At 40.2% G+C, this 20,068-nt stretch overlaps 1 protein-coding gene across 1 annotated transcript in view; it reads right to left on the bottom strand.

The window, feature by feature from the left end:
• Positions 1 to 20,068, bottom strand: part of LOC124721568 (AP-3 complex subunit delta-1) — a 269,083-nt gene that overhangs the window by 69,239 nt on the left and 179,776 nt on the right. The window contains exons 16-17 of the mRNA XM_047246607.1: positions 14,349 to 14,566; positions 3,011 to 3,191 (exon numbers count right to left, since the gene is read on the bottom strand). Coding sequence (XP_047102563.1) covers positions 3,011 to 3,191; positions 14,349 to 14,566 — 399 coding nt within the window. The remainder of the gene's footprint in view (positions 1 to 3,010; positions 3,192 to 14,348; positions 14,567 to 20,068) is intronic.

Genomic DNA, 20,068 nt, shown 5'->3' with positions numbered 1-20,068 from the left:
AGATTTTTCTAAGGTTATTCCCAAAAATGAGGGCCATATTACCCACGATTCTAACCAAATCATACAGAGTAACTTATCGTCAAACTAACCTCTGTAACCTCTTTGTACGTAATATGTCTCTCCTGAACTCTTTTCTGAGACATATTATACATATACCAACAACATTTCTACAACAAAATGTGTGCTAAGTACTTTCTTACCTAATCAAACCCCATCACTGGGCAGGAAGATTTCATTAAAAGTGCACTAATTTGTGAGCTGGGCCATTTTATATACTAATTACTACACTACCACTTTATCAACCCCAGCTGTCAGTCTCACGGAGAACGACTAAAAATTAATAACTTTTTAAATCATTGTTTATGTTCTTGTTACAATTTTACTTTCTGTATCCAGTTGTTCTATCCTGCTACATAAACTGACGAGCCAAAATATTTTGAGCACCGCCTCACCAGTATGCTGGTCCATCTTTGGAACACTGTGCAGCAGCAATTCTGCATTCCATGGATTCGACAAATCCTTAATAGGTTTTAGGAGGAATGTGGCATCAGATATCACTGCACAGGTCACGCAATCCCTGTACATTTTGGACAAGTGGTTTGTGAGCACAGAGCTGGTGTCTAATAGTGTACCATATATGTTCTATTGTGTTCAGATCAGGCAAATTTGATGGTCAAGGCATCAATATGACATCACTATCATACTTCTCTAACCACTGCAGCACAATTCAGGCCTTTTGGCATGGGCGTAACATGCTGGAAGATGCCTTGACCATTGGGGGGAGATCAAGCATGAAGAGATTAGGCAGTACACAATAATTTTCCCATATTCCACAGCTGTCGTGGTGCCTGCTGTAACTATCACATGTTCCACGGAAGCTCAGCTGAATGTCATTAATAGCTCACTACTGCCCCTACCAGACTGCATCTGTGGTGCAGTCCATGTTTCAGGCATGTGTTTGCGTGGATAATGACATATCCAGACACAAATGTCAGCCTGGTGTAACAGGAAATGTGACTCATCCGACCCAGGTACACAGTGCAATCACAGTGCTCTCATACCCACTGAAACTGTAATTGATGTCATTGGGTAAACATGGGAATAAGTAGAAGTCATCTGCTGTGCAGCTCTGTCTTCAACAATGTGCGCTGAATGGTATCCTCCAAAACGCTCGAGCCTACACCAGCATCGTAATCTGTCACCCCATCTGCAACAGGTTGCCACCTATCCTGCTTTACAAAGAGGGCAAGCCTCCAACCTCTGCAGTCCATGATGAAGCATGGACACCCAACTCCTTGTTGCCTACTCACAGTTTCACCATCCTTTAACCACTTTCCACAGATGCCTTTATCAGTAGCACGCAAACAGTTAACCAGCTTTGCATTTTCAGAGATGCTCGTTACTAGGCAGCAGGCCATAAGAACATGCCCTTTGTCAAAGTCAGTTATGTCACTTAAGTTCCCCAATTCTTTACCTTTATCATCAGTACAGTGATACCCCATTCATCTCTGCTCTACTTACATACTTTCCTTAATGATTCATGTGTCCACATCACCACCAGGCGGCATACAGTATCACGCAGCGGGGAGGGGTGTGGGGTGGGGAGGGGTCAGCAGTCATAAGGTTTATATCAGCTCAGTATTCTATGGCCAACGGATCAGGAGGTGCAAGAGAAAGGTCATGTGTTCACCTCTCATGTCAGTCTGGGCAAAGATGATTGTGACTGTCATTCTCTTGCTCAAGAGCAGATGGCTTATTCCAGTTGCCTCTGTTCTCTACTATTTCATCTTCACATAAAACCTCTGTTACCCATGAGATGGGCATTTTACATAATTATGCCTTTCTTGGAGGGTCCCAATGTAGCCCATACTCTTCAATAAAGACAGACTTCTTTTGACTGTATTTATGTATCTCAATCACTTCTGACACAATCATCTATTCCATCCTACTCACATTCCACTCAGTGTCCTCTACACACTGATCAACTTTTCTAATTGGTAAAGTGAAAAGTGACTTGTAAACATGGATGTATGGACCCAGTTTTTACAGACACCAAAAAATATTCCGTCAAAAACATCTCTGCAACTATATATTTCGTGCACACACTGCCAGTAAACAAGTAGAATTTCCTCTACAGTAAGTGCTTGGGTTACATCATTCACCTATGCTCAAGCTATGCTATCTTCGTTTTTATTTATCTTCCTACCACCTCTCTTCATTGTTGCTACGCACTGCCCATTTTTCACTTCTTCCCTCTTCTAAATTCTGCAGCTAATAATTTTTTACATCCGTTTTCTTCTGCTCGTGCTAGTATTTCCACTCGTTGCTGCTTCCATTACTGTTCACTTTAGTATAACCTACCACATACCCCCAGTCTTTCATTTTTGATCTCATACTTACTGTAGTTCTCTCTGCCATTCACCAGTTTTTGAAACCTCTCTCTCATGGTGGCACATCACAGTCATTTGCCTCTTCTCCTGTTCCTCTGTACACTCCTTATTCTTGCCTAATCCTTGAATTATACAGTTTCCTCCAACATTTCCTCTCTTTCAGTATACAAAGAATTCTTGTTCTGAAATCTGGTGTTCCAAAAATTTTTACATTGCCATCAGTCTGCTGACATCTGGTATGTACTTTTTTGCCTTTTTATTTGATTTAAAAATATTTGTATAGTATACCACTGTCCACCATTTTCTAATTATCTTGGACAGAAATACTACATTTTGTAGCTGTGTCAATTTGCCAGTTTTACTTTACTGTTTGAGCTGCTAATTTCAGGAATAATATGTATGCAGGAATGATGATTACATGTATCAACTGTTTATTACTGGTAAACAAAATTGTAAAGATGGTTTTCAATCAAATTATCAATAACTTTTCCTCTGCAGAATTAAATGAGAGCAATGTGAAATACTTTCAATTTTGCACAGAGTTGTAATGTTAAAGGACCAATTTACAAAGATATTTTAAATATGTTAAATTCATAGAAACTGAACAGAAATATAAATACCTTTTGCAGTTCTTCTTCTGTCGGTTCTTTCTGAGGGCGAATGACTTTTGTATAACTTTCTGATAAATTATCAGATTTAACAAAGATATCAGTAACTTTTACAAAACCTTCATCATTTTCATCGTCACCACTTCCCGATGATTCTGATGGTGGATCATTGATCCAAGCATCAAGGTCAAGTCTGTAATGAGAAGCAATGAACTGTGCAAAATTGCAATTTGAATAGCTGGATGTGATACAAGATTTCAACAGTGTGCAACAGAAGGCAGACAATACATTTAGAAATGAAATTAATCTTATGCAGCAATTACTGTGTTCCCTCAATGGCAACAACAGAATTCATTACAGCGCCTTCTATAAATTTCTACTTAAAATGCATAGTGGAAAATGAAAAATGAAAATCTCTGCGAACAAGGCAGGAAAACAAAATTTTCCTGGCATGTCGAGTAAAAGCAGTAATGGCAGTGATGTAAAGTGTCATTCTGATGACACAGTACAAACCATATATTGAATATCACACTGGTATTTGACATAGTGAAAGTATTGTATGGTGTTTTGAGCATTTAACTGGGCTTGTTAACACTGTAGGCACGCGAGGGTGACAATGGCGATATAATGTGTGCAGTTGAGTAAGCTGTGAGCCTGCTGGAGGATAGACTGTTCTTCCACCCTACCTTGGTAGCAGTGACATTCATAAACAATTGCTGTGTAGACCAGTAGAAGGCTACTATTAAAATACACTGCCCAGTAAAATAAATATAACTGCCTGTCAAACGCTCGAGCCTCTTGCAGCGTGGACCACTGTGAGACTTGCAAAAAAAAAGAGAGAAGGTACAGACAGGGATGTGGAGCCATGCAGGCTATAGTGCTGTGGGCAGCTGTGCTAGGTTTCTTGGTTGAAGATTCCCACAGATTCTTGATTGAGTTGAAATCCAGGGTGTCTGGTAGCCAGGGGAGTAAAGTGAACTAATCCTGGTGTTCTTTGAACCACGCACATACATAGCAAGCTGGTTGATACATTGCATTGACATGCCAGGAGATGGTATCATGCTGAGAAAAAAACAAACTACATATAGGCCAGACACAGTTCCCAAGCATAAATGCATACTTGTGTTGATCTTTTGTGCCTTCCAGAATGACGAGATCACCCAGGGAATGCCATGAAAACATTTCCCAGCCCATACCGCCATGTCCGGCCTTGACCATCAAAGGCCATCTGTCCGATGGAGCATAAAACATGATTCATCTGGAAAGGCCACATGTTGCTATTAAGTGGATGACCAGTTGCAGTACTGGGGTGCAAATGCCAGCCTTTGTTGCTGATGAACAGCAGTCAGCATGGGTGCACGAACTAGGCACCTGCTATGGAGGCCCATACACAGCAACATTTGCTAAACAGTTGTTGATGAGCTCAGATGGATAAAGCATATGCCATCTAAGCAGGAGATCCCAGGTTCGAGTCCCAGTCGGGGCACACATTTTCAACACGTCCCCTATGAAGTATATCAACGCCTCTTTGCAGCTAGGGTGTCCATTTAATCATAATTTCAGTCAGTCTTGTTGTTATACAGTTCTGCATAAAGGAAAATAGACAGGGACTTATTGTGTGTGTGTGTGTGTGTGTGTGTGTGTGTGTGTGTGTGTGTGGACAAAAGAGAAACTGATCACTGTCCAAAAACAGCTAGTGGTTTCATTTGCAATAGTTGACCACCGGGGCTGCAGTGATGTTGGGCCAACTCTGGCAATAGCTGTGATACTTCTGGAATCCCATGGAAATCCTAATATTCCTGTGCTTTCCAAAGAACATTATCTGGGTAATTTGTCCTTGGCTGAGGATGAATGTCAGACAATAAAGCGTTTGAATATAACTAAGCAGAAGACAGATAAGTCTACTCGCAGCGTGCTTGTCGCCTTATGCCTTAGCAACAGATATTAGGCATCGCTTGCCTGAGCTACCATAAAGCTTGGTCTGTTGAGACTAGGGTCAATTTTCCACAAAGAAAGCATAAGAAGATCTACTTCCACATCTGTATACACACTTAGCAAGTCACTGTATGGTGCGTGGTGGACAGTACCTTGTGCCACTACTAGCCATTTTCTTTCCTGTTCCACTTTCAAATATAGCGAGAGTAAAACGACCATCTATGTGCCTCTATACAAGCCCTACTTTCTCTTATCTTTGATGTCCTTACACAAAATGTACATTGGCAGCAGCAGCATTATTCTGCAGTCAGCTGCAAATGCTGGTTCTCTAAATTTTCTCAATGGTGTTCCACAAAAAGAAGAGTGACTTTCCTCCAGGAATTCCCATATGAGTTCACCAAGCATGTCCGTAATACTTTTGTATTGATTGAATCTACTGGTAACAAATCTAGCAACCTGCCTCTGAACTGCTTCAGTTTCTTTCCTTAATCCGAACTGGTGGGGATCCCAAATACTAAAGCAATATTGAAGTCCGGGTTGCACTAGTGTTCTACATGCAGTCTTGTTTTCAGATGACCCAAACTTTTCTAAAATTCTCCCAATAAACCAAATTCAACCATTTGCCTTCTCTACTACAAACGTTACATGCTTTTTCCATTTCATATCATTCTGCAAATTATACAGGGTGATTCAAAAAGAATACCACAACTTTAAAAATATGTATTTAATGAAAGAAATATAATATAACCTTCTGTTATACATCATTACAAAGATTATTTAAAAAGGTTTTTTCACTCAAAAACAAGTTCAGAGATGTTCAATATGGCCCCCTCCAGACACTCGAGCAATATCAACCCGATACTCCAACTCGTTCCACACTCTCTGTAGCATATCAGGCGTAACAGTTTGGATAGCTGCTGTTATTTCTTGTTTCAAATCATCAATGGTGGCTGGGAGAGTTGGCCGAAACACCATATCCTTAACATACCCCCATAAGAAAAAATCGCAGGGGGTAAGATCAGGGATTCTTGGAGGCCAGTGATGAAGTGCTCTGTCACGGGCTGCCTGGTGGCCGATCCATCGCCTCGGGTAGTTGACGTTCAGGTTTCATAACTAACCTTTTTCGTAGGACTCTCCATACAGTTGATTGTGGAATTTGCAGCTCTCTGCTAGCTCTGCGAGTCGATTTTCCTGGGCTGCGAACAAATGCTTGCTGGATGCGTGCTACATTTTCATCACTCGTTCTCGGCCGTCCAGAACTTTTCCTTTTGCACAAACACCCATTCTCTGTAAACTGTTTATACCAACATTTAATACACCACCTATCAGGAGGTTTAACACCATACTTCGTTCGAAATGCACGCTGAACAACTGTCGTCGATTCACTTCTGCCATACTCAATAACACAAAAAGCTTTCTGTTGAGCGGTCGCCATCTTAGCATCAACTGACGCTGACGCCTAGTCAACAGCGCCTCAAGCGAACAAATGTGCAACTAAATGAAACTTTATAGCTCCCTTAATTCGCCGACAGATAGTGCTTAGCTCTGCCTTTTGTCGTTGCAGAGTTTTAAATTCCTAAAGTTGTGGTATTCTTTTTGAATCACCCTGTATATTTAATCGACGTGACTATGTCAAGTAGTACATTACTAACTGTGAATTCAAACATTACTGGATTGTTTTCCCTACTCATCTGCACTTACTTACATTTTTCATTTAGAGCTAGCTGCTATTCAGCACACATGTGCTCATTCCATCTCCTATCACTTTGCAACATTATGCCTAGATATTTAATCACATGACTGCGTGTGACAAGCAGCAAACAACCAATACTGAATTTGAACATTACAGAATTGTTTTTGCTGCTAATCTACATACATGTACCTTCTTCCTCATTTAGAGCAAGCTGCCATTCATCACACCAAATAGAAATACTATCCAAGGCACCCTGTATCCCCTTACAGTCACTCAATGATGACAGTTTCCTGTAAACTACATTGCCATCAACAAACAGCTGCAGATTGCCGGTCATCCTATCCATCAGACTGTTTACGTATACAGAGATCAAGAGCAGTCTTATCACAGTTCTCTGGGGCATTTCTCGATATAACCATGTCTCTGGCAAACACTCACCCTCTAGGGCCTACTAAAGAAGTCTTCAAGTCACTTACATATATGGCAACCTATTCCAAATGCTCAAGCACGGTTCACAGGATATTGCACATGGAAAGGAGAAGCAGAATTCTGCATGAGTGATGCTTTCTAAATCCATGCCCATTTATGTCTCAAGGAAATTTATTATTTTTTAACTTGGAACATGCTCAATAAGACTGCAGCCAACCAATATTAAGCACACTGGTCTCTAATTTTGCAGGTCTGTTCATTTACCCTTCTTATATACAAAAGTCACCTGCAACTTATTCCAATCACTTGAGACTTCGTATTGGGCGAGAAATTTGTGATAAATGCAGGCTAAGTAAGGGGCCAATGCTGAAGAGTACTCTGCAAAATTGAAATGGGATTCCAATCGGACTTGGCAAACTATTTGTTTTAAGTAAGTCTGCACGCTTTCGTGGCTGTTGTCACTGAAGTTAAAATCTTCTGGGTTATTAGGCTGTGTCATGTTTCTTCTAAAATGTTCGACGTTTCGACCCCTCTGCTGGGATCTTCCTCAGGATCTTTTGGTGTCCACTACTGCTAGAACTCTTTCATTTGCTTCTCAGCTCGAGAGGTGCTTATTACTACATCATCCATACTTAAGTTTGTGTGATGGTCAGACAATGGTATGTCTGTACAATTCTGCTGGATGTATGAATTTTTAAACATGAAATTTAAAACTTCAGTATTTCTTGACTGTATAGAAGCCTTCCACCGATTTACTGATTTTGCACAGGACCAGAATTTTCTCAGGTTCCAGACAAGCTCTTTCGCTAAGCTGGTGGTTGCATTGTATGCTTTGGTATTTATCTTTTTATAGATGCACATATTTATGATCTGTTGGCATTTCCGCGTCTTTTCTGAATTGAGAGTGCAACAATCTCTGCTTCCTCACTATTTTTTTAATTTTCTTATTAAATTATAGTGGCTCTTTTTCATCATTAACCCACTTATTCAGTACCTACTTCTCTAGAATTTAATTTACAAGCAATTTAAACATTGTACAGAATTCCTTTATGATCATCATATTGGAACTAAATTGTGTCTGTTCATTGTCTAAGTAGGGTGCTAACAACTGCTTATCGGCTCGTTTCAATATAAAAACTCCTCTTGCCATATTGATAGCTTTATTAACTTCAGTAACCATCATCACTATGATGACATCATGAACACTAATCCCACTCTACACTATCTTCACTTCCTCCAGTCACAGGTATGAATTTAGGATGGCATCAGAACACAAGCAAAAGCCATCACTGGTGCCATCATAAGCAACAACTTAGATATGACTGCACCCTGTGCCCTCAATAGACACAAGCAGGATCTCCTTCACATCTCTGAGGGGGCTATATAACACACCTAACATTGGAGTTCCTAGTTATTAGCAAATCCCTCCCCACATGTGCTAGCTTGGTCTCTGGTGAAGGATCAGCCACTTGTGGACTCAAAGGGTGTACATGCAAGACCTAACAGGTGGCCCCCACCCTTATTCTTTGCCTCGAGTGACAGGAATGCGGCATAGCCAGTGCCCACACAGAGTATCATTCACCATCATTATTGTCAAAGTCACTTGAAAATACTGCCACCTCACACTTCTTTACAGGTCTAATGATGTCACTGACATTGGAATCATCATCAAAACTATAAAAACATTCATTCACACAATCATCCAGATATTCATTCACACAATCATCCAGATATTCATTCTCACTAGGAACATCTGAATAATCATTGTCATAAACCCTGGATATATTTCAGATTCATTCATTTGCTTCTATTTTCTGAATAGGGACATCTCTAAAGGCAAGTGGGACTTCCAAGACGCAAACAGTAACTATTTGGAATAACAAAATACAATCAAGATGCTAAATAAGCGAAAAGGACACGAATGCAAATAACTTTGATACATCGACTACTGGTGTGAACACCTAAATAGACAAAGTAGTTAACATATATAGCAACAGATGACATCTCAGACAGTGTTTAGAAAACAAGAGTTATCTCGTGATTCATCCATAACAGATGGTGTGTGAAATATAAGTAAACTCGGGTTCCATCTGAAATGTGTTAATGTAACTTCAACAGTACTCTAGGGGTGTGTTATAAGGCATTACCATTCATGATGTACAGGATGTTTATAATGAAAGTCCACATGTGCACGCATCTGATAAATCCTTTCTTAAGGAGTTACATAGGCTTATCACTAATGTTCCATCTGCTATATTTAACAACATACATTTTCAAAAATTTCTTGAAATGACGTCATCCTGCTTTGATGTGTACTCTGAGCCTGTGTCCAACACTTTGATCCACTTTGCTGAAAATTCCTGGAGTATGTTGTATTTGGTCAAATCCATTATGGATATTCTCCCTCACAAAATCAATATTAACTGCAGAAGTTGCATACATCGAGGATATTAAATGACCCAACAAGTAAAAATCCACTGAATTCAAATCTAGTGATTGGGCAGTCCATGAAATGAATTACCTTGATCAATGCATTGATTCAGAAATTGGTTAACTGAGATACAGACATGTTCAAGAGTAAAGTGCAGGGGCTCATAACTGTGGATAGACCACATCTTTTGGCTGATGCCTAAAATTACACTATCAAATAAAGGCAGCATCTCATTTCTGAGAAACCAGAAGAAAGTTTGCCCTGTAATATGTTGTGAGAAGAAATAGGTACCATTGAAATGACTACACACATTGGTGCTGAACAAAAGACAGTCACATAAATGAAATACAAATGCCAAGAACAGCTACAAAGAAGAATGTGTAAAATGCAAGTCTGGCGTGTGTGGCACAATTAGAGGTCACTATATGGAATTCATTTTGAAAATCACTAATGAAGTATTTTCTTCGGACACCTGTTCATCAGGACTTTTCCAAAAGTTCTGATGTCAGGAACACATCCCTACATTTATGGACACCAATTTATAAACAATTTGTATATACAGGGTGATTATAATTAAAGTTAAACTTCCAAAACACTGTAGAAATAACACCACTGGTCAGAATGACGTCAAATTGCAACGAAATATTATCAGAGAAGGGGGAAACCGTATGGCAGGGAGGGGGAAAAAAAAAAAAAAAAAAAGAGGTGTGAAAATTGATCTATAAACGGTGCTGTATGTGTCAGAAAACGTAAATGGAAACACCGATCATGCGCATGACCCATTTAAGCTGGTATAAACACGCCGGGTACACTGCTTTTCCTCCTTTTGCGTCTGCAAAGTTCGCCATGACTGTCTCAATACAGGATCGTGCTCTGCTTGTAAAGCTGTATTACAAGAATGAAGACTGTGCACATGTCGCCCTGCAGAAGTTCCGGACACTGAAGGGTTGAAAAAAGGCATTGGTCAGATGACCGTTGTGCGTTTGGAGAAAATGATTCAGAAATTCGGAAAGATGGGTTCTTTTGGTGTGTAACCTGGTAGAGGAAGGAAATGAACTGAATTGACGTCAGTGGAAGCAGTGGCCACAGCAATGCAGGAGGAAATGAGTGGTGGTGTGCAAACGTGTAGTGCATGGAGAATTGTCCGAACACTGGACATACCCATGAGCATGGTGCATAAAATCCTACAAAACATCCTTATTTGCTATCCATTCTAAATTACCCATGTGCACGAGTAGCTTCTTGTTGACCTGCCAGCAAGAGAGGCCTTTGATTTAGAATTTCTTGCTTGCATGGAAGTGGACAATGATTGGTCGTGGAAGATTTTGTGGACAGACGAAGCCCACTTGCATCTGACAGGATACGTGAACACACAGAATTGTCAAATATGGTAACAGAAAATCCACACGCAAATCAACCAGTAACACTTCATCCTGAAAAGGTCACAGTGTGGTGCAGGTTTACGGCATCATTTATCATAGGGCCACATTTTTTTCGAAGAGACAGGTACTTCCGGTTCTCTTACCTGTACCGTCATTGGTAAGCGCTATGAGTGTCTTTTGCGCAACCACGTCATTCCAGCTGTCCAACAGTGTGTATGTGAGGGTGGGATCATTTTCAAGCAAGGTGGCGCACCTCTGCACATTGTAAATCCAGTTAAGCAGCTGCTGAAGCCAGAAAATTATCAGCTGCCAGTTCCCTACAGCCTGGCCGTCCCAATCACTTTATTTTAATCCGTGTGACTTCTGGCTGTGAGGCTATCTGAAAGATGTGTTCCAATTGAAAACTTAGCTGCATTGGCGGAATGCATTGTGCAACACAGTCTGAACATAACCCTGGAAACACTTCGATCAGTTGTGGAAAATGCTGTTTCTTGATTTCAACTTGTTGCATGAAATGGCGGACAGCATACTGAACTTGTTTTCTGCCAGTCACATGGAAATTTATAATCCAATTTGATTTTGATTGATGACGCTTTTTATGCAGTTTTTGGCCTCAGGACAATTAAAAACTGATTTTTCTCATCTGATGTGATATGACCTTGTTGTGGTGGATGGGCATAGATAACTCACAGCATCACATCTGTACACCCACGCACACTGAGTAGTGCAGTTTGTTTAACATCAAACATACACTTTAGGCATTGCTGTATGATTCATTTGTCATCAAATTATGATGCTTACAATGCCAGCTATTGCTACATTTTGTAACTGTTTATTTTTCTTCTGCCATATGTTTTCCCCCCTTCTCCGATAATATTCCGTTGAAATTTGACATCATTATGACCAGTGGTGTTATTTCTACAGCAGTTTGAAAGTTTAACTGTAATTATAATCACCCTGTATAATCAGCTGGAGAATGTCAGAAGCTCTGTGACGATGATACTTTTGTACAAATGAAAGATGCAAAGCCAGAACACTGTAGCAAAAGACAAGAAGCCTGCAGGGAATCAATGCTTGGTGCTGGGACTAGCAGTTGATTCTAAATCTAAAAAAAAGGTAATGTATTGCACAGAAATAGGCCAAATGATCCATTACTGTTTGATTATACTAGTGGAGCTAAATCACTAGAAATGTTAACAGCTATAAAGTATCTACAAGTACGCATTATGCATCTCAAGTGACCTGAAGGGCAAAAGCAACATAAAACCAATTTTAGCAAAAGTGGATCCCAGACTGGAATTAACTGCAAGAAGCCTAAGGAAACACAATTCGCACACGAAAAGAACTGGCTTGCAAAACACTCATTAAACAGATTCTTTAGTGTTGTTCATCAGTCTTATTTGGACAGAGTTAATCAAAAGTCAGGAATGACTTGACAGAAATCCACTGTGGCTGGGCCAACTGGCCTGGGCTCGCCAACAGAGGATTGATGAGTACGAACAATGAGAAATAGACAAGTGGACATGTCACTACAGATTAAGTCCAAAGGGAGAGAGAGAAAATCTGAGATATACTGTGTCGCTGTGTGGTGGAACTTAAAGGGTGGCCATGAGCTCTAATTTGCTGATGGAATGGTGTGGGGCACTGCAGCTCGCTACACAATTGCTTGCAGATGTACCAGCTCCACCTAGTGGCCAAGATACAGCTCCATGCTCTGCAGCAGGTTTTCAAAGTTTTTACAGTACAGAATAGTAAGGGGTTAAAAAATTAGAAAATTTTATTAAAACTCATTCACCTTGTTACAAGCAAAGTGTAGTCACACCAGAGGCAGAGACAGAACTAGGGAATAAGCAGTATGTCACAAGTTGGTCAGGCCTCAGCGAGTTTTAACACACACACACACACACACACACACACACACACACACACACACACACAGAGAGAGAGAGAGAGAGAGAGAGAGAGAGAGAGAGAGCTCAACAGAAAATAGCATGGGTCAGAAAACCAATGCAAATGCACCATGCATATTCATTAGCTCGTAAGGGGTATTGAAAGAAACTGTACCTATTTCATAAGAACCAGTATCAGAGAATCTACACAGCAGTTAAGAGCCTGTTCTGCAAATGTAGCAGAATAAAGACGACACATGTGGTGACTATGAACCGAGCATCGTGTCACAGCCTCGCGTTAGCTTGCTTTAAATACTTGAGCTCTCGAACTCTCAAGACTTGATCATAGGGACTGATGGCATTCACAGTAATAGCACTCGATTCCACAATTACGATACTGTGGTGAATCTATGCCCTTGATACTCCAGAACAGTCTACAAACCAGCCAAAGATGTACCTGAGATGAAGGTCTTCGCCTGATGAACTTTATACTGTTTGCTGCCTCCCATTGCTGATGGAGAAGCTGACTGCCTTATGACAACAAAACATCATGGAGTGCTGACAGCACTGAACTTCAGCACCGAACTTGGCAGCAGGGGCTTGTGGGGTCCACATTTCTGTTCAACATCTAGGCACCTCCGAATGGTGAAATCTACCTGGCTGGTAGATCGACTGACCACACGACTTCCACCAATACCACATTGCAGATGGGTCGTCGAGGACCAACACAGATTTGGTTGGTCGGTTTTGGGGGAGGAGACCAGACAGTGAGGTCATCGGTCTCATCGGATTAGGGAAGGAAGGGGAAGGAAGTCGGCCGTGCCCTTTCAAAGGAACCATCCCGGAATTTGCCTGGAGCGATTTAGGGAAATCACGGAAAACCAAAATCAGGATGGCTGGATGCGGGATTGAACCGTCGTCCTCCCGAATGAGAGTCCAGTGTGCTAGCCACTGCGCCACCTCGCTCGGTGCCAACACAGAAATCAGAGTGGGATTGACCACGCTCCAGCAGCTAGTACGAGACCCTTCGTGCTGGACCATAGACACGGCAGCAGCGCACCGTGGTGCGAGATCATTCACTCTTAGCTCGGGTCTACAGACGATGAGCTGACTTGGCATCTGTCAGCGGGAATTCAACACGCAACTGAATGAGGCATCGGCTACAAGGTCGGTGTGGAACAAGATGACTGTAAACAAGGTTAATAAATAAATGAACTTTGACAATGTTTTACTAGTGTCAGACACACTTCACAGATAACCAACTGCTATCCCGACTTCGTGCAGAGGAGTCTCCGCTCGGCCCTCTGTATATTTGCCAGATCTCAATACCAGAAGGCTGGAACCATTGTCTGGTAAGGTTAATGGTAGAGATGGAGAAGACCCAAAGAAGAACAGTACATTTTGTCACGTTACTTTACTGAGTGCAAGAACATTATGGAGATGCGCATGAAGTTCCAGTGACAGATCCTACAACAAAGGCATATTGTGTGTGTGTGTGTGTGTGTGTGTGTGTGTGTGTGTGTGTGAGAGAGAGAGAGAGAGAGAGAGAGAGAGAGAGAGAGAGAGAGAGAGAGAGAATAAATTTTCATACCCGTCTGGTACTTGAACTTTTCTCTGAGCCTTTGGTGCAACAGGGTTTAGTTCTCCAATAAATAAAGCTGCTACTTCACCAGCTATGTCTAAATCTCCTTTGTTCACAAGCTTCTCTATGTAAAGCACCAACTGTAGAGCTGAGCTGGAGCGTTCTTGAACTTCCAAATCTGCACTGGAAACAAACTGGGGGAGATTACTGGCAATCATTTTGCAAACCTGTAAACAGAAGAAAATAATCATTTAACATGCACAGAAGAAACTAAGTCTCTGACAAGTTATTTACAGCAGAAAGGAACTTCAGTGCATGAATAGTCATAACATTTTAGAATGAGCAACACATTTACAAGAGGAATATTAATAAAATTTCCAGTCTCAGAACCACATTTTTTTGCTTCCTGAAACAAAACATCTACTGCAACAACATGAACCTAGGCAGATAGAATTGATGCTGTAAAGTGGATCACTTACAGCAATATGCTTACCCACCATTGCACTATGGCACTCACTGGGTGTTGTGATCCACCTGCTGATCAGACCTGAATGGTTACCATAACCACGGAAAGTTTGGCACGCACCATATGTGACTTCTACAACCACAACAGTGCAAGAAACCTGTCTGGCCAGGCTGGGCAACTGTCGAGGTGGCGAGTCATCAAGTCCTCAATAGTCACAGTAACAACCTCTGCCACAAAGTTGCTGCCGTACTGCTGACATCCTGACAGAATCTGCTGCCAAGGGGGCCCAGTCGCCTCCTGATGGGCTGAGGGTGAAATTGAGAACCCTCCTAGCCAACTGGGGCACACACCAGTTTCAGTCATTGCCAGCCAGCCAACTGGTCTGAGGTTTGCTCCCTGGATGTCTGAGACAGTCAATTGGAATGACTGGACAGGACTCTAGGACTCAGTGTCCCGCACGCAGTGGGTCATATCAGCTACCACGTACAGTAAGTGCCGATGTTGCTCGGCCACGGCTGGAACCAATGGCTATGCAATGCGTCACTGACAGGGTCCGTGCATCGTGGCCTGCCTTCCATCACCAACTGATGCAGGGCTGAGTTGTACGGGGTGTAACAAAGGGGTTATAAAGCGTCCAAGTGACTTCTGACTCATCCTTGACCCACCATTCTCCACCAGGCAGGTCTACTGTCAAGCCAGATCCATAATTTGGTATATGCACAAAGACATCCCACCCCCACCACCCCCATAGTAAACAAGAGTCAAAATATCAGTGGTTGTCTAATGTATCACCAGATTATATTCCTGTAATTTGTTTGAAGACAAATAAACTTTATTAAACATAAAAATGAACAAAATATTGATAAACCTATAATAGTCATACACCAAGAATAAAACCATCCATATCCACATCAAAAAGCATTCAAATGCAAGCTCTGCACACACAATGCTACTTAATGTATGTAGTTACAACAAAGAATTTAACACCACAATGACCCCCCCCCCCCCCCCCCAAACTTGTACACACCAATTAACAAGCATAATCTGATATATACAATCACAAATATTATAAAATAGACAAAGGATAACATTAACCTACTACAAATATAATTCACTACATGGAATGACATTATACAAAACAGAAACTTGTGTAAAATATTTTTGACACCATACTGACAAAGGTCACAAAAATGGAACTATTGCTTAGTTAGATAAGGAAGGAAGATTAGGTTTTATTGTCCCACTGATGACAAGGACATTAGAGACGCAGCACACTCACAGATTGGGAAGAGAATTTGGCCATGCCCTTTTCAAAGGGACAGTCTAGCATTTGCCTTAACAATTTAGGGAAAGCATGGAGAACCTAAATCTGAGTATCTGGATCGGAACTTTAACCTAAGTGTTCTCCTCGATGTAATGCTACTGTCTCAATACTGCACAAAAATTGGAGTAAGTAGTAATATCCTTATTTAGGAACCAACTTGGCACATGCTTGATTGAACTGAAGACCATCTACATCAGGATATTTCATCACAATATTGGGAGTTTAAAGAATAAAGTAGATGAGCTTCTGGTTTGTTTAGAAGATTTAGAAGCTGAGAATGAAATAGATATACTATGCCTGTCTGAGCATCACATTGTTACTGATATGGATAAGGTAAATGTAAGTGGTTATAAGCTCTCTGCACATGTAATGAGAGAAAATATGGAGAAAGGAGGAGTTGCCATATATGGCAAAAGTTATCATTGTGCAAAAAGTATAGAAACAAAAAGGTTTTGTGTAGAGAAACATATAGAAGCATGTGCCTGTGAGCTTAAATTAAATAAAGGCACATTTATAATTGTAACTGTATATAGGTCCCCATCAGGAAATTTTCATCTATTTCTGAAAAATTTGGACTCCTTGTTGTACTATCTGTCAGACAGGGGGAAGCAAATTAGTATTTGTGGGGACTTCAATGTAGATTCTCTGAAAGAGGGTAATAGGAAAAATGACCTTGAAGTATTACTCGGTTCTTTCAATTTGACACCCATTATTGATTTTCCTACTCGGGTGGTAAAGGATAGCAGCTCACTGATAGATAACTTCTTTATAGACCAAGATAAGTTTAACCAGATAAATGCTCAGCCTGTTGAGAATGGTCTTTCTGATCATGGTGCACAGCTAGTTACAATATATGACATAGCTCCATTCAGCAATACTAAACAGTCCTCCAAAGTAGTACATTCAGTCAACGATTTAACAATTGCAAATTTCAGGGAAAGCCTACAGCAGTTAGACTGGGATGAGGTGTACCATGAACCTGATGCCAATTTAAAATATAATTTATTTCATGACATTTTGTAAATGCATTTGAAAACTGCTTCCCCAAGAAAATAGTTAAATATACTCGTAAGAAACCTTGTAACAAACCATGGCTTACTAAGGGTATAAAAATATCTTGTAACCGGAAAAGGGAAATGTATCTAACAGCATGAAAGAGTAGTGACCCAGAAACTATCAAAAATTATAAAAACTACTGTGTTATATTAAGAAAAGTTATTAAAAAATCCAGGAGTATGTGTATCATGTCTGAAATCAGCAACTCTGATAATAAAATTAAAACAATTTGGAATATTATTAAAAGAGAAACAGGTCAACCAAGAGCAGAGGAAGACAGTATTACCATCAAATTGAATGAAAGCTTTACGAACAAAAAGTCAGAAGTTGAAAATATTTTTAATAATCATTTTCTAAATGTTGTGGATATAGTAGGATCCAGGTGTTCATTAGAAGATGCTAGGCTGTTAATGGAAGAGGCCATACCTATGCAATTTGATACAATTGAAATCTCACCCACTTCTCCCTCTGAAATTAGAAAAATAATAAACTTGCTTAAAAGCAAAAACTCACATGGAATTGATGGCATTTCCAGCAAAATACTAAAAGCTTGTTCTCAACAGATAAGTAAGATTCTCAGCCACCTGTTTAATAGCTCTCTGGAACAGGGCATTTTCCCTGATAGACTGAAATATGCTATTGTTATACCTTTGCATAAAAAGGGGGATAGATCTGATGTCAACAATTACCGTCCAATCTCCCTTCTAACAGCTTTATCCAAAATTTTTGAGAAAGTAATGTATTCAAGAGTAGCTTCACATATCTGTAAAAATGAAGTACTAACAAAATGTCAGTTTGGTTTCCAGAAAGGTTTTTCAACAGAAAATGCCATATATGCTTTCACCAGTCAAATTTTGAATGATCTGAATAACCGAACACCTCCCATTGGGATTTTTTGTGATCTCTCAAAGGCTTTTGATTGTGTAAATCATGAAATTCTGCTAGACAAGCTCAAGTATTGTGGCATGAGTGGGACAGTGCACAAATGGTTTAATTCGTACCTAACTGGAAGAGTGCAGAAAGTTGAAATAAGTAGTTCTCGTAACATGCAAAGATCAGCACATTCCTCAAACTGGGAAACTATCAAGAATGGGGTTCCACAAGGGTCAGTCTTGGGTCCTTTGTTGTTGTTATTATATATTAATGACTTGCCATTCTATATTCATGAAGAGGCAAAGTTAGTTCTCTTTGCTGATGATACAAGTATAGTAATCACACCTGAGAAACAAGAATTAACTGATGAAATTGTCAATACTGTCTTTCAGAAAATTACTAAGTGGTTCCTTGTAAACGGACTCTCACTGAATTTTGATAAGACACAGTACATACAGTTCCGTACAGTGAATGGTATGACGCCATTAATAAATATAGACCTTAATCAGAAGCATATAGCTAAGGTAGAATATTCCAAATTTTTAGGTATGTCCATTGATGAGAGATTAAATTGGAAGAAACACATTGATGATCTGCTGAAACGTTTGAGTTCAGCTACTTATTCAATAAGGGTCATTGCAAATTTTGGTGATAAACATCTTAGTAAATTAGCTTACTACGCCTATTTTCACTCATTGCTTTCATATGGCATCATATTTTGGGGTAATTCATCACTGAGGAATAAAGTATTTATTGCACAGAAGCGTGTAATCAGAATAATAGCTGGAGTCCACCCAAGATCATCCTGCAGACATTTATTTAAGGATCTAGGGATATTCACAGTAGCTTCTCAGTATATATACTCTCTTATGAAATTTGTTATTAACAACCAAACCCAATTCAAAAGTAATAGCAGTGTGCATAACTACAATACTAGGAGAAAGGACGATCTTCACTATTCAAGATTAAATCTAACTTTGGCACATGGAAATGAGCATTTGGCGTCAGGACGATCTTCACTATTCAAGATTAAATCTAACTTTGGCACAAGGAAATGAGCGTTTGGCGTCATTGGCCGGGAGGCCCCTCGCGGGGCAGGTCCGGCCGCCATACCGCAGGTCTTATTACATTCGGCGCCACATTGGGCGACCTGCATGCCGGATGGGGATGAAATGATGATGAACACAACACAACACCCAGTCCCTGAGCGGAGAAAATCTCCGACCCAGCCGGGAATCGAACCCGGGCCCAGAGGACGGCAATCCGTCACGCTGACCACTCAGCTACTGGGGCGGACAACTTTGGCACAGAAAGGGGTGAATTATACTGGCACTAAAGTCTTTGGTCACTTACCAAATAGTATCAAAATTCTGACAGATAACCAACAAGTATTTAAGAAGAAATTAAAAGAATTTCTGAATGACAACTCCTTCTACTCCATAGAGGAATTTTTAGATATAAATTAAGAAAAAAAAAATATTAAAAAAATAAAAAAAATTAAAAAACACAAAAAAAATAAAGTTGTTATATTAACTTAAGTATGTTGTTAAGTTAACCTAATTATGTCATGTATTGGAAAATTCGACTCGTTCCACATCATTACGAAATATCGTATTCATGATCCATGGAACTAGTATTAATCTAATCTAATCTAATTGGTTACGAACTTGAATACTGCACATTTGGAATACAAGTAGTGTCTTAAACATAGCACCACCTACTCTATACTTGCAGCGGGTTCCATTCACACATTGCACTTACTGTATGTAATAAAACATGCTGCTGTAGAAATGGCACCACCACAAATACAGAAAGATACAGTACAAAAAAGGGAATAAATACCTATGCAGAGCATTATTCACTTTCACACTACACTGCAACGCATTTCTTCTAGTACTTTGCTTTATTCCTTCAACTTGTTTTTCCTTTCTGCATTGTGCAATATTGCATGCCTTTTGTTCTCTTTAATGTATCTCCTTTCCTTCATTTGTAGTGAGTTGTGAGTACCCC

Source organism: Schistocerca piceifrons, chromosome X (assembly GCF_021461385.2).
Source record: "Schistocerca piceifrons isolate TAMUIC-IGC-003096 chromosome X, iqSchPice1.1, whole genome shotgun sequence".
NCBI lineage: Eukaryota > Metazoa > Arthropoda > Insecta > Orthoptera > Acrididae > Schistocerca > Schistocerca piceifrons.
The sequence above is the reverse complement of the archived record's forward strand: the minus strand, read 5'-3'. Positions and strand labels throughout refer to the sequence as shown.